A 15,399-nucleotide genomic window follows, 5' to 3' on the forward strand; every position below is an offset into this window, starting at 1 on the left:
AATATCTAAAAGAGCAGGATATCTTTTATTTCTGGAGTTACAGGCATGCAAACTTTGGATAAAAAACTTGAAAAGTGCTTTGTCTCATTTCTCATTTTTGAATGGTAACTAACACAACACATCATGACACCTCTAACACAACTACTAGAAAAGTTTTGTTTTTTTTCTTTTCTTTTCTATGACAGGACACCCATAAACGTCACATACACAGCATAAAGCATAAAGGTGCAGAGACCTCATGAAGATTTTTAATAAAGTGCCTGGTTCCACAGCCACTCATACCAACAGATTGCTTTCTCAACACAGCTTTAGTGATTCAAATGGAAAAGAAACACTGAGAACCTAATATTTACTCTTACACTTTTCACTGTATGTCTTTGTATAAGTATTTTCAATTCTATTGAATATTCTTTTAACTGTCCACTAAAATATAGGTTAAATTCGTGCAGACCCTAACAGTCACTAGAACTGTCCATCACATTCTTTTCTGAGTGGTGGCGAATGCATGAGGTGATGGAGTTGTCGAGGACCAAATTAAATCCATCCTCTGTGACCCCAGGCCAAAAATAGTTGCCTAAAGATTATGTAACACTAAACTGATCTGTGCTAAAACCATACAGATCTAAACACTAAACCAATTGAGATTTTGACTTGGAATGTGTGTAAAATTAGATCACAGAATGAATGAATACCACTATCAGACAAATCTATTTAAAGCTGGATTAGAAATCTCAAATACTTAGGCTGTACAAAATCTAGAAGGCTCTCTTCTGCCTAGTTGATGTTCAGTCTTTAAAAAAGACATGATTTTTTTTTTAAGTTTCTATATTTAGTCTTAAGTTTATATTTTCTATTTTTGGCTTTCATAACAATAGCACTCATGCTTGAATGAGCAAAGCATACAGTCACAAATTGCTTTGTGACCTACCTACAAAAACTTTAATATATATATTTTTATAATTTTACAATGTTTCTTCGGGTATTTAAAAATTCTAAGAAATTGTTTATATCCAGGTTTAAATTGTATTTTGACTTTTAGACCCCACCACTTATATAAAATGTCAAAGGTATGTTATAATTACCAAAAATACATTTTGAGAGATTTTTATCATCTCAGGGTATGATACATAATATTAAATATTAAAATAATCTAATTTTTAAATATTTTTTTTTTAGATAAGAGCTACTGTTTAAAAACAATGAAACAGCTGTGTTTATAGATAAAGACCAGAAGAATTTAATCATTCTTTTTTTCCTGATTTACTGAACATTTAACTTCAAAGTGCTCTATCATCCACTTTGAAAGCTCTTTTTTCTCTCTTTCTCTGAGATGTGCATGTCGATTTTGGTTGTGCTGACTGACATAAACACATATAAACTGTGGCCTCTTTCTCTGTCTGTCTTTCTCTCACTCTCTGTCCCTGTTTGTTGGTATTCATGTCCATGCACACGCAGTCACACAGAGGCTTTTCAGCTGTTCCAAATGTAGCTGTGGAACATTTCAATGAAGAAGACCATCAGCTAGTGTCTTGGCAGAGTCCGGAGTTGCTGCTTTTCTGCTCCTTTGAATTTTCGACTGCATGAAAGAGAATATCACTGTGTATTTTTGTAAACAACAACCGATAGTTAAACTTTCTATTGCTCTAAAGTTGTGACCAGTTATCATAAGCTATCATCATTCTTTGACTGTTGAGTCTGATAACCACAAGTACATAATAAAATATTTCAAAAATGGAACAATGCCTTCATATCTGTGCAATTTCTATATAGAGCAGAATAAAAATAGAAAAAAAGAATGTAAAATAAAGAGGATTTATAGCAGTTAGATGCATGATGTTTAACATCTAATTAACCTTATGAAATTATGATCACCCAATGCATAATCATTTCATCATGTTATGATGCTTTTTACAATTCATTTGAATTTATTCCAAATAAACAAACCAGAAAAATGCATGATAAAACATGGAAAAAGAGTTGTGTGACCTTCATACAAAATCACGCAAGTTGAAATCTGTTCATCTAAACTAAAACCTGAGTTTTAATAAAAACCAACCCCCTTAGAAGAAAACAGTGTCCAAATTTAGAAGCATTTAAGTTTTATTGCCATTTTGGAATTGTGTCTGTATTGTGTAAAATGCTGTAGGCTTTTCGGCTTCTTTCATAGAGGAAAGGAATGGCATACTTTGAATTGGCCTGACGGGATTTTCCTCTAAAGCCATCTCCAGTGCGCGCGCACTAAGACTGCACTAGACAAGAGAAGAGCGTAGCGGGAGGCGCAGGTCAGACAAACACTCAGCTCATCCTGAGCTCTCCCGAACGGAAGGATGTTTACCATGAAGCCATCAAAAGGAAACGGGGAATAAACCCATCAGCTGGAATATATTTTGTTTCCATTATTGATTTGTTTTCTTTTTATTTGTTTCGGGTTATTTATTTATTTTTTATTTTTTCTAATTTGTATTTTTGATGTCGAGGACTAGAGAGCGTTCCAAACAAACAAAGTTTTTACCTCACTTTATCTCTCCTCCACTTTTCGTTCCCTCCCTTTATATATTAAAAGCACCCCGCGTAAAGGACTGATGGACATGTGGTGGAAAGTGGGGCTCGTGCTGGTGATGTGCTCGGGTCTCACGAGCAGCGAAGCCCGAGAGGAGCACCGGGATTCGTCTCCGCGCAGCATGATGCTCAGATTGCCGGTCGAAACGTTGGACTTTGGCTTCGTGCCATCTGTGGTGTACGAAACGCACGCATATTACGAACCGGGTCCCATCGGCGTTCTTTTCCACATGGTCCACGCGTTTCTGTACGTGGTTCAACCCAACCCTTTCCCCAAAGGTGAGACGCACACTGGCATTGAGAACGCGCAAAAGTTTTCCACATTCTTGCGCGTGTATTTGTGGGTCAGTTTCACATGACAAACGTCCACATATTCTTACAGAAGCGAGTTGTAGACTTTAGATAGATGAATATCGCAGGTGCATGCTTTAGTATCAGATAAAGGACTTCTTATGGCATCTTAATTATGGCAAGCCGTTTTAACATTTATATTTCTTAAACCTACCTATCTCTGGTAACACATAACGGTATCATTTGTTACACTATATTTTAAGTTGTCATTGTGTACATTTAAGTACTGAATAATATTAATTAACTACATGTACTTATGGTTAGGGTTAGGATTAGGGTTAATTGCATGTAATTGTGCATAATTAATTGTTATTATAATAGTACATGTAACATATGTAACAAGGACACCTTAAAATAAAGTGTTACCGTAACATTTTAAGGTGTCCCTGTTACAGAGGAACCACACAAGTAAGTAGTAAGTAATATGTATAACAACATGTATTTAGTATACACCAAAAATTTGGTCAGAAATTTTTTTTTGGTCAGAAATAGCTAGTAAATTTCACAATTATTTAAGAAGAAACACAAGTAACACGTTGGATTAAATGTTAAATTTTGAAATTTTTGTAAAATATACTCCAGTAATCTTTGTTTTCTTTGCAACTTCTATAAATTAGTAAATAAATAAGATGCTTGTAATTGTGCATAATTTACTGTTATTACTATAATAAGGACATGTAACACTTTAACAAGGACACTGTAAATGCAGTGTTACCACTTTAAATGTTAATAGTGGCCAGTTTAATTAATTAAATAATCTGAGTTGCTAAGTATGTTTTTAAATTTCACTTGTTATTTATTATATACTAGGCCCACTTATTGCAGTAGTGACTTAATATGTATTCAGTTACCATGATAAAAATTACATTGCTTCTGGTAACAAATGGTTAATAATGACTTGTATTAACTTACTTGTAATTTTTATTTGAAATTAGCGGATTTGTAGATAAGATATGAGACACTAGTATTCATCTCATTTGTTACCTTCAGGAAACGGTAGATGTGAAACTAATTGAACAGATGTTCGCTACTGGAATAAGTACTAGTATCTAATAAATATAGGGATAGGCACAACTACTCAAGTATTTAGAAGTGACACCAATGGTCAATTATGAAAATTCTAAATTCACTATCAATTTTACAGAAACATGTCAAAAAGCACTTTCTTCCTGAATGGACCAGAATGCAACGGTTAGTGGCAGATTTGGTCAAGTCAGTCACAGTTAAGATAATTACATGATGCCATCTGTTTTGATTTGCAATTTTGTAACAATAATAATAATAATGATGGATATGCAATATCAGTGAAGCACAAATCTCTGATTTACATAGACACATATTTTTAAACAATCTGCACCTCTGACACAAAAAGTTATACTTTCTAGATTTAAGGAATAAATATTAAACCAATTAAATTAAATATTAAATGGCTTGCCATAAATAAATGAATTGAAATAATGTGATTTGATGTAATGTTATGCCTGGATGCACTCAAGGATCCACTCATGATTCATTCATCATTTGCTTTCTGAACCTGCAGAAAGTGTGGATATGCTGGAATGGAAATGATTGCTATACACTGGATAAGACTGCACTGGTTTTGTTACTGTACTGTTTGTACTAACAGTAAAGTTAATGAATGTACAGATTTCCAGGTATAATTCAAAAAGTGATGTTCGGTTTATTCAGTGAGGTAATGAGGAGTGCATAGAGACTGGAATTATGTGCAACATACTGTTGCATAGTATAATTGTTACATTATAGTGCATAGGTGAGACCAGTGCTAGCTGTTACACAGAGAATTTGGCACAAGTCACATTCATATTGGGGCAGTTTGTCTCATGTTAATATTTTTGTAAATATCACCAATAATAATTTTAAGACTTGTTTTGTGCTTTACAATTCTTTTATATATCTGTGTATCTGTGAATATAGTGTGACAATATGCCCCACTATGGCAATAATGGTGAAAATGTTTATATGTTATGTAGTGTCTTATATTTATATTTCATCTATATTTTTAGACTTCATGGCATGTGTCTATACACAGAAAGGAATTTCAAAAATAAACCTACCCTAAGAAACATTCACTGCAGAAAAAAATAAAAAAATGAAGAAGTGACAACTAGCCTCGGTCTATTTAAGGTCAGGCTATTGGCAGGTGGATTTCTTTGTGAGGTCAGCATGTTGAGCATAGAGGAGAGCTTGTGTGTGTGTATGTGTGTTTTTAGAGTAGAATAGGATTGCATGGTTAAGTCCCTGCTGCCTAACCAATTAGCCGATCTGCTCTATGAGTCACCTGCCCAATCAGGTAAGCTGATAATCTGAGTACCATATGCTCCAAAGGTACACGCAATGCAATGCTCCTAACAAAACATACGGCCAAAACAAACAACCATTTTGCAATATTTCTGACCGTAACCTACCAATTTTAATGAAAAATATCCCAATATAAGAAATGGGATGCCATTTTTAATCCGTAAATATGTGGGTGTGGATTTAGAGGCAGACACACATCAAACACAAGCCACAAACAGATATTATTCCCTCTGCAATCTCTTTAGTACCGCTAAATCATTCTTTGCAGATTTGTAACTCCTGATCTTATAGAAAGGTACTTCTGATGTGGAGATGAGGCTGGATTACTGGATTAAACAGCAACAGTAACATACACATGGTTCAGGTTAAAGACCTATATAAAGCTATATTTCTCTATTCCGTCTGTCTGCAACTCTTTTTCCAGATTAGTCACAGCTCACAGGTTTGAACACAGTTGGAGCGTGTTGTCTGTGAAGGAATAGATGGATTTATGCACGATAGACATAATACAGTTTAATATCATGACATTCATTCTGTCTAAAGTCTGGGCTTTAATCCGGGGACTCCCTTCGTCTCAGCCCAGATAAAGCTTAATATCACTGATCACTGGATTTAAAAAAAAAATGCACTGTAATTGAAGGACAGGAAGATCAGCACCCAGATATGACCCAGTTATGCTGGCGTTGTCTGTGTGTGAAGTGCTGTTCTTTATTTATAATATCATACTGCTTTTGAAGACTTTAACTGTTCAGTGTATTTGAATGGCTTGTTGTTTCTGTGAGAAAAGGAGGGAAGGAAGTGAGAGTGTGTGAATAGGGGGTAAGGATTAAATAGGAGAGGAATGGGGTTTGGTAGAAGAAGGGAAAAAAAAGGGGAAAGAAAGCATTAAGGGAGAGGGACCACTTAACTGCCCAACAGCAAGACCAGTGTAAGAGGATTAACCATATGCCATTATAACCAGTGATATCTTTCCTGTTCACACAGGATTGTTCTTGTTCTCTCTCTCTTTCTCTTACACAAATGCACAATTTGAGATAAAGAGTTGCCATATCTCACACACACACACACACACACACACACACACACACACACACACACACACACACACACACACACACACATTTATATTTTAGAGTGTCTAAAAGTGAAAAGTCAGGACATAGATTTGTATAATGACAAAGGTATGACATAGGTATTACAAGGTGAAGGTGACATCTCAGGACATTGACCCATGTCCCCACTTTTCAAAACGCTTATAAATCACTCAGAATGAGGTTTTTTTGGGGAAAGTTGACATGCACAGTCTCCTGTAAGGGGTAGGTTTAGGTGTAGGGTTGGTGTAGGACAATAGCACATACAGTAAGTACACTATAAAAACCATTACGCCTATGGAATGTCCCCACTTTTCACAAAAACGAACATGGGTAATTTTCACGGTAACACTGTGTGTAATATAAGAGGTAATACTGTAACGTCACGTAATGTAACATCAATCTTTTTTTTGCTGCTCAGGAAACATTTCTTCTTATTATTAATGTTGAAAACAATTGTGTTGCTTAATATTTTTGTGGAAACCATGATACATTTGAAAGATTTTTCAATAAACAGAAAGTCCAACAGCATTTATTTGAAATCGAACAATTATATAACATTTGTAACATTATAAATATGTTTACACTTCACTTTTGATTAATTTAATGCATCTTTGCTGAATAGAAGTATTAATAAAAAAAAAAAATAGTACTGACCCCATTGTTATATTTAATATCTCACTGATTCTTTAGAAAAACAGGGTGCAATGTTGAAAAATAAAATAAAATCTTGTACTCAAAAGAAACTATATTGTTGTATCTTACATGTAAGCTACTGAGCTATGCTTTGATGCAACCTCCCAACTTTTCTCTTTTTCATCAAAACGTGCTTTTTACCCTGCCATCACTTATTTTGCAATCAAGATGTTTTTAACATTTCAAAACACATTCTCATGTTAGCAGACAGATTACGTTTTCAGATGTGACCAACAATTCCTCAACAAATATAAAATATCATAATGAAATATTATCAAAATATTTAACTGACGTAGGTGACTGACCTGACACATGTGAGTTAACACATCTGACGGTGGTGTCGAAAACCTGAATTTGTAGTAATTTTAACTATCAAATACATTGAATCAATTACTGTATTAAAATAAATACAACAAACAGTGAGTAAGTTATTGCTTATAAAGCTTTTATTCAAGATTCATATTAAAATGATATATCATTGGAACACAAAATTGTTTCTATTTTCTCTCATGTCAGAACAGTATGTCTGCTGTGCATCTGCTATGGTGACAAGGTAACTTTTAAAAACAGTTAAACGAACAAATAAAACAATTAGTTGTTACCTCCCTCCATTTACATTCACCAGGAACTTAATATTCACATTTAAACATCTTAACAAATGATACAAACATTATCAGAACACATATAATCAGAATACAAACAAACTGTATTATGTATAGATGTTTTATCCAGTGTTTTGTGTTTCTTCAGCCTTATGTTCCCTGAATCTTTTGTTCCTTCAACCCTAACTCTGATAAAAATGATGATTATCAATCCACAAGAGCAATATATGCTGTATATTTAGTATTTATACATTATTAGAAAAAATAAACACTATTTTATTTTGACTCTGTTGATGCTAGCTGCTAATAGAGCCTGCTTCAGGAGAATAAACTTATCAAAATATTTCAAATCATTTCAAAACATTGGAAGATGGTGTTACATATCATGATTGTGACACAGGACATTTTAACATTAGGATTTAAAATATCTTAAAACTATAAAATTGACCCGAGCCTGTTTGACATTGAGTTACTCTGCAGAGGTACAATGTAGCAAGGAGTGACAGCTGCCTCTGATATTCCCTGATTTTATTACATTTTAATGAATGTATGAAGATGTTTACAAAAAACAGGGACAAAACTTTGAAACCTTATGAAACACACATGTGTCATTGAAAAACAACCTTGCTTTGATATGAGATATTATTAAGTGTTGCTTTTGATATAAAACAAGCTCTTTTTCATCATAAAAGAAAATAACAAAAATAATCAATTTTATAGCATTTGAAAGATTGAACCCTTCTCTGTGGACACACTGTTAGATGTAATGAGAAGACAATAATTGTCATAGATTTCATATAATTATGATAAAAATAAATAGAAGGGGATAATTGCGTTAAATACATTCTGTTATTAATCCCTCATAACATTTACAATTGACCTAATAGTTTTAATGTTTTAAAGACCTAATGTTTTGTCCCATGTCTTAAGAATCAGTAATAATGTATTCTATCTACAAGCTTTTGGGAGACTGCAGAGGCATTATTAAAATGAGCTAACTCAAAGTATTTTGTGATAATGTTATATTGTTTTGAATGAGTGGGGATCTGTGAACTGTTGTAAATAAGTGCTGCATTAGTTAGTGTTGTACAGCGCAGTCTTGGCCATGGCGTTATATTTTGGATCATGCTGTGTTGATCTCCCTGCAAGGTGTCATGGCAGAAAAAAATACCTGCTAAATTTAGTACAACTGTAAAGAAGCTTATCCTTTATGTAAAGGTGTTTTAGGGTTAAGTGTTTGTTTATGTTCAGGTGTGAGCATTATCAGTTCACTTGTGCAGTACACAAAATTGCCACTAGGGGAGGAGACGTTTCGTAGATGACACTGCCTGTAGCAATTCATATTCAATCATAATATCTCTACATACATGAACATGCATTCTCTTTGTGTATGTGTGTGCATATAGATGGAAATCACGCTTACTCCGTGGTACAGAGGTCACGTTTGTTCGCTGTACTTTCTGAACCTCACTTTTATTGCAGAAACATTTCTGCATTTTTTTCATTAAGAATATTATTTAGTTTTCATTGGGCAATAGGCTGTTTTATTTAATTTAATTTAATTACATTTAAATAGTTTGATACAAATACCCAATAATGTCTTAAAAACATAAGAATGCATAAGGTTTTCAGGAAAGGTTAGTTTCAGAGAGTTAAATTTAATTGTATGTGGGTTTTCCAATACTGCCATCATTAACACACTTAGAGGTGAGGTGTATAAGTGCATTAAGGCTATGTTTAGTTCAGATGAGGTAAAACGTGATGGGTGAGACTGTGCCATAGGGTATCAAGGTAAGTATCTTGTAGCTTTCAAAAGTAGATTTCAGTTTAAATGGAACATATATATTATTCTGACAGTCTCTGGCATTTTATTAAGTAAAAGGCTTTTTTCATGCCTTTTTCATTTTTTCAAGGTCTACTTAGGGTTCCTTTTCCATTTTTTTTTTAATGTAGTAGACATCATTGATATTTAATGGATATTGGTTTAGAGTGTAGAAGACTAAAATTAGCTATCAATTGTTCAACCTAAACATGAGCATACATATTACACAGAAATGTAGGCTGAGCAGATGGTTTGTAACAGATGCTAACTGTAGCAATAGCATTAGCACTTAACAGACATCTGCAGTGCTTTATTTATGATTAACATGAATCTAATTTGTTGTTTTAGCATAACGGTGCATGACCCACTATTGGTAACTGTTGTTTGAATCTAAGAGCATGTGTGTACTGCTGTAGCCCCTTCATTAAAACAATGATGGTCAGCCTAAACGAATCTCAACAGATCATTTAAACAACAGAAAACATTTTGTTTTCTCGAACTTGTGTGTCACATGTTGACCCAGTTTTCCTCTGTTCCCTTATTGGTTAATTAACTCCTCACCTGTTTCTGTTCCCCCTTTGATTACGTTGATTATTTAAAGCCTGTGTTCTCCCATCATTTTTGTCTGCTATTATAAGTTTGCCATATGTGTTTTGCTACTCCGTCCTAGCCCCTGGAATTCTACTGTGGATTATTAATAAAATACTTTCTTTTGTCCTGCTCCTCGTCGTGCGCCTCATTAGCAGACACATAACGTTACAGAATAGCAGACCGATACAGTGAATTATTAAGCGGCGTTTTCTTTATTTAAATTTTTTTTTTCTGTCCTCTCCCGGAATGGATCTGCCCGCCGTCCAACTCCTATGCCTGAAGCAGATGGACCGTTCGCTGGAGGACCATACAAGGGACTTTCTCAATCTGGCGTGCCTTACACACTTCCCGGACTGCTCGCTCTGTGTTTTTTACATCATCAGCCTGAGCGAGCAGTGTAAGGCACGCCTGCCAGCGAACAGAGTGGGTGCTGGAGAATAATGGACTGTTTTTCTCCGTCTGCCCTGCCGAGGACGACTCCAGCCCCACTCCCGAACCAGAGACCAGCCAGCCATCACCTCGATCTACGGAGACACTGCCTGAGCCCACTTCAGACGGAGAGCCTGGGCCCGCTGCGACTGAGCCGCTACCATCCACTGACCAAGTGCGTGAGCCGGCAACATCGTCCGTCGCTGAGTGAGTTGTGGTGGTACTCGAGGGCTTGGAGGGAAGCCCCGCCCACACTCCTACGACTGAGGGTGAGCTACAACTGGTTTCTGGGAAATATGAAGAGGAACTGAAGGACATTTTTCAGATAGACCTTATTGACTGGTGGGGAGAAGTACAAACCTGTGCTCCCGAATCTCCTGCGTCTCCACTGGTTCCGTCCAACCCTGAATCTCCTGCGTCTCCGCTGGTTCCGTCCAGCCCTGAACCTCCTGTGTTCCCTCCCAGCCTCCCTCTCCCGCCTCCTCTCAAGCCAGTCAATCCTCGCCTCCAACACCGCTGATGCCTGTCAGTCCCTCAGCTCACCCTCAGTCAGCGCCTGCCATGCGCTCTGTTCCGCCGCCTCGGGACTTCCAGTCTCCAGCTCCGCCCAGACATGCAGATCCCCTGTCTCCACTCCCAGCCTCCGAGCCTTGGACTACACCTCGGCCCTCCGACCCATCGGCTCCACCTCGGCTACTAGCTCCCTCGTCTCCACCGTTGCCCGTCATCCCACCGGCTCCACCGTTGCCCGTCATCCCACCGACTCCCTCGTCCCTCCGGCTCCGCCTTGGTCAGTTGTCGACCATCCGCCGCCTCGGGACTCCACTCCTCTGGCTTTGCCTTGCCACTCCATCCCTCCGGCTCTGTCAGGCTCCTCCTTCCCTCCGGCTCCACCTTCATCTTCAGTCGCACCGGCTCCACCGCGGTCTTCTGGATCCCTGCCTCCGCCTCAGTCGCCTGAGCCTTCAGCTCCGCCTTGGCCCTCCGGATCCTCAGTTCCGCCCCGGCTCTCCGTCTGCCCAGTTCCACCTGGGTCCCCTCCTCCAGCTGCTCTGTCTCTGTCAGTCGGCCCCCTGGTGTCGTCGGCCCGTTCTCCACCATGGCTCCTCCCGCCGTCGACTCCGCCGTGGACCGCTATCCTGGCTGGCCTGTGGATGTCCACCTGGCTCCTCCTGCTCCGGGCTCCTTCCTCCATCAACTCCACCCTGGCCCCATGAACTTTGTCTCTTCCCCATTGCCTGCCCTCCTCCTGCTCCACGCCCACCTCCAGAACCCCCACCCTCCCTCCTCTGTTGGACTGTTTTTGTTGGCGCGGGGACGCACCGTTCAGGAGGGGGCGTTATGTCACATGTTGACCCAGTTTTCCTCTGTTCCCTTATTGGTTAATTAACTCCTCGCCTGTTTCTGTTCCCCCTTTGATTACGTTGATTATTTAAAGCCTGTGTTCTCCCATCATTCTTTGTCTGCTATTATAAGTTTGCCATATGTGTTTTGCTACTCCTTGCCCCTGGAATTCTACTGTGGATTATTAATAAAAGACTTTCTTTTGTCCTACTCCTCATCGTGCGCCTCATTAGCAGACACGTAACATAACATGGTGAGCTAATCTGGTAAATTCTCTGTTACAGATCTCATTATTAAAATGGTCCAGCAGAACATGGGAGGAATCAAAGGGAATGATTACAAAAAGGTGTGTGAGTTTGGTTGTGCTAAGGATTTTTGTGCCACACTGTATATTATATGTATTTTATATAACAGTTTATATCAAATCACATGCTCCAATCACAGTTTTTTTTCTCTTTATCTTCGGCATGCACACTAATGATGTCTCTTCAACCCTGCAACAATGCAGCCAGAGAATGTTGTGTTATTACTACAGGTATTGTTTAAAAATGAAAACTCTAAAGACTTATGGTTTTATCTCACAGTTCTTACTTTTTTCCTCACAATTGCAAGTTTATATCTCCCAGTTCCAAATTTTCTACTCGGGAGTTAAAATCTTGCGATTCTGACTTTTCTCTTGAATTTGCATCTCACAATCTTTTCTTAGAATAGCGAGTTTATATCTCGCAATATTATAGAATAGGGAGATATAAATCCAGAAATGCAAGAAAAAAGTGAATTATGAAAAAAAAGAATTGTGAGATAAAAGTCACCTTAATAAAAGTACCTCTTTATTTTTCATCTCCTATAGTTATCAAAGTTACTGTTTATATAACTAAATATATAATGTGTAAGTTGTATCTGACCCATATATAAATTCCACACTACAGCATTTGAAGCTGTAACCCCAATTCCAGAGAAGTTGGGACATTTTGTAAAATGCAATAAAATCAAGAATCTGTGATTTGTTCATTCTCTTTAACTTTTATTTAATTGACAAAAGTACAAAGGAACGTCATTTTACTGACCAACGTAAATGTATTTTGTAAATATGAACTTGATGGCTGCAACACACTCCAAAAAAGTTGGGACAGAGGCAAAATAAAGTGAATATCAAAGGTTATAGAATATCCATGTTCACAGTAAGCAGGTGAATTGGTAATAAGTGAGGGAATCATGTTTGGGTATAAAAGGAGCATCTCGGTCTTCGCAAGCAAAGCTGGATCATGGCTCATCACTTTGTGCCAAATTTCATGAAGTGTCAAACAAATCAAAAACCACATTTCGCAATGCAAAATCGTAAAGAATTTAGGTCTTTCACCAATTACCATATATAATAATGTGAAGAATCAGGGAATACCGAGGAATCTCAGTCTGTGTAGGGCAAGGCAGGAAAGCACAGGTGAATATGCATGACCTTTGAGCCCTCAGATGGCATTGCAAGAAACCGTCATGCTGCGGTGTTAAATATAGCCACATGGGCTCAGGAGTACTTCAGAAAACTGCTGTCAATTAACACAGTCTGCTGCTGCATCAAGAAATGCAACTTGAATCTCTGTTACTCTAGGAGAAAGCGATACATCAATTCTATGCAATGATGCTGCCGGGTTCTCTGGGCCAGAGCTAATCTCAGATAGTGAAAAAGACTGTGCTGTACTCAGATGAGTCCACATTTCAATGTGTTTCTGAGAAAAACAATGTTGATTTCTCAGTCCCAAAGACCAAAGGGACCATCCAGACTTTCATCAGCGACAGAAGCAAAAGCAAACATCTGTCATGGTTTGGGGTTGCATTGGTGCAAACGTCATGGGTGACTGGCATATGTGTGAAGGTACCATTGACATGGAGGCATATATTGGAATTGTACAGAGAAATATACTGCCATCAAGATTATGTCTTTCATGGGAAGTCCATGGTTATTAGATCAAGACAATGCCAGCTCTCGTTCTGCATGTGCTACAACAGCATGGTTTCGTAGAAACAGAGTGAATGTGCTAGACCGGCCTGACTGCAGTCCAGATCTGATTCCTATTGAAAATGTATGACCAGTCATGAAAAGGAGAATCGGACAACGACAATCACAGACTGCTGTCCATCTGAAGTCTTGTATCAAGCGAGATTGGACAAAAATTTTGCTCACAAAACTTTAACAATTAATATCCTCAATTCCCAAACAACGAAACATTATAATTAAAAGGAAAATTGATGTGACACAGTGTTAAACGTGCCTCTGTCCCAAGTTGATGTGCCTCTTTTTAAAAATGTTCAAAATAAAATTAAGTTGGTCAGTGAAAACATTGGAAATTTTTCTTTGTACTTTAGTCAATTAAATAAAAGTTAAAGAGAATGAACAGATAACATATTCTTGATTTTATGGCATTTCACAAAACGTCCCAACTTCTGGAATTGGGGTTCTAATTAAGCTTTGCTATCTTCATTTGGGGGATTTTCTCAACAGTATATAGTGTAAGATTAATTGTGATTAAATGCTCTCCTCCTCTCCAGGCTATCTACTATGAGCTCGGCTTTATAGTCCTGACAGTACTGGGGGTGATAATTGTGCTGCTCATGCCAATAGTGGGCCTGTGTTTCTGTGTGTGCCGCTGCTGTGAGAACTGTGGGGGTGAGATGCATCAGAGACAGAAGAAGAACGGCGACTGCCTACGAGGCTTTTACATGGCCACACTCATCGCTACTTCTGTCTTCCTCGCGTGAGTCTTCCTCATCTTCAAAGAGTGTTTGTGACCATTCATAACAGTTTATACATTCCACATGCTTGTGAAAGTCAATTGTTATACATGAAAACATGAGAAATTTGCTAATTATGAATTTGTTCAAATTGGCAAATATGTACTAATGAGATTATTGGTTGAGATTATTGGCACCAACCAATAATTTGTGCCAGTGTGTCAGTTGGACAGCCTTGTTAGTAGATATAAATATAGTAAAAAAAAAATATATATATATTATGCATGAATGTTCATACATTTTAATCGTTTAACATGACTTTTTGCATACTTTGTAGCAGAAAAGTACACATATTGTAACCCAGAGTGAGTCATATGACATTTACAGCTCAGATGTTTGGTTCAAAGGAAGATGGCAGATTTGAAAAGGAACGCTAATTGACAGCCTTCTCTAGTTATTATAGACTGGAGACAGTAGTGCAAGATACTGTTCCCAGATTATATCACTCAATATTCTAACATAAATATATGAAATATTATATTAAATATATAACAATAATTTAAATAAATTATTATTTATGAAATATTAATTTAAATATTTACTAATAAAATAAAAGTATTAATTAAATTACAATATACCTCTTTTAATAATAACTTATATAACAATATGTTTTTTTTTTCAAAGAAATTTATATTTTTATTCAGCAAGGATGCATTAAATTGATCAAAACTGTTCTTATATTATCTCTCTCATTCACTCACTCACTCAGAAACAAATAAAAGTGGAGTATCCAATATTATATAAAATATTAATATATAACACAATTATTAATTTACTTATATATTTACATTACATTTATAATTATATT

General features: G+C 37.0%; 1 protein-coding gene across 1 annotated transcript in view; it reads left to right on the plus strand.

Annotated features, from left to right (window-relative positions):
- The first annotated feature begins 2,272 nt into the window (after window positions 1-2,272).
- Window positions 2,273-15,399, plus strand: part of prom1b (prominin 1 b) — a 35,822-nt gene continuing 22,695 nt past the window's right edge. Inside the window, exons 1-4 of the mRNA XM_058790365.1 lie at window positions 2,273-2,838; window positions 12,089-12,150; window positions 12,313-12,339; window positions 14,349-14,554. Of these exons, the coding sequence (XP_058646348.1) occupies window positions 2,583-2,838; window positions 12,089-12,150; window positions 12,313-12,339; window positions 14,349-14,554 (551 nt within the window). The 5' untranslated portion in view covers window positions 2,273-2,582. The remainder of the gene's footprint in view (window positions 2,839-12,088; window positions 12,151-12,312; window positions 12,340-14,348; window positions 14,555-15,399) is intronic.

This window comes from Onychostoma macrolepis, chromosome 01 (assembly GCF_012432095.1).
Source record: "Onychostoma macrolepis isolate SWU-2019 chromosome 01, ASM1243209v1, whole genome shotgun sequence".
Lineage (NCBI taxonomy): Eukaryota > Metazoa > Chordata > Actinopteri > Cypriniformes > Cyprinidae > Onychostoma > Onychostoma macrolepis.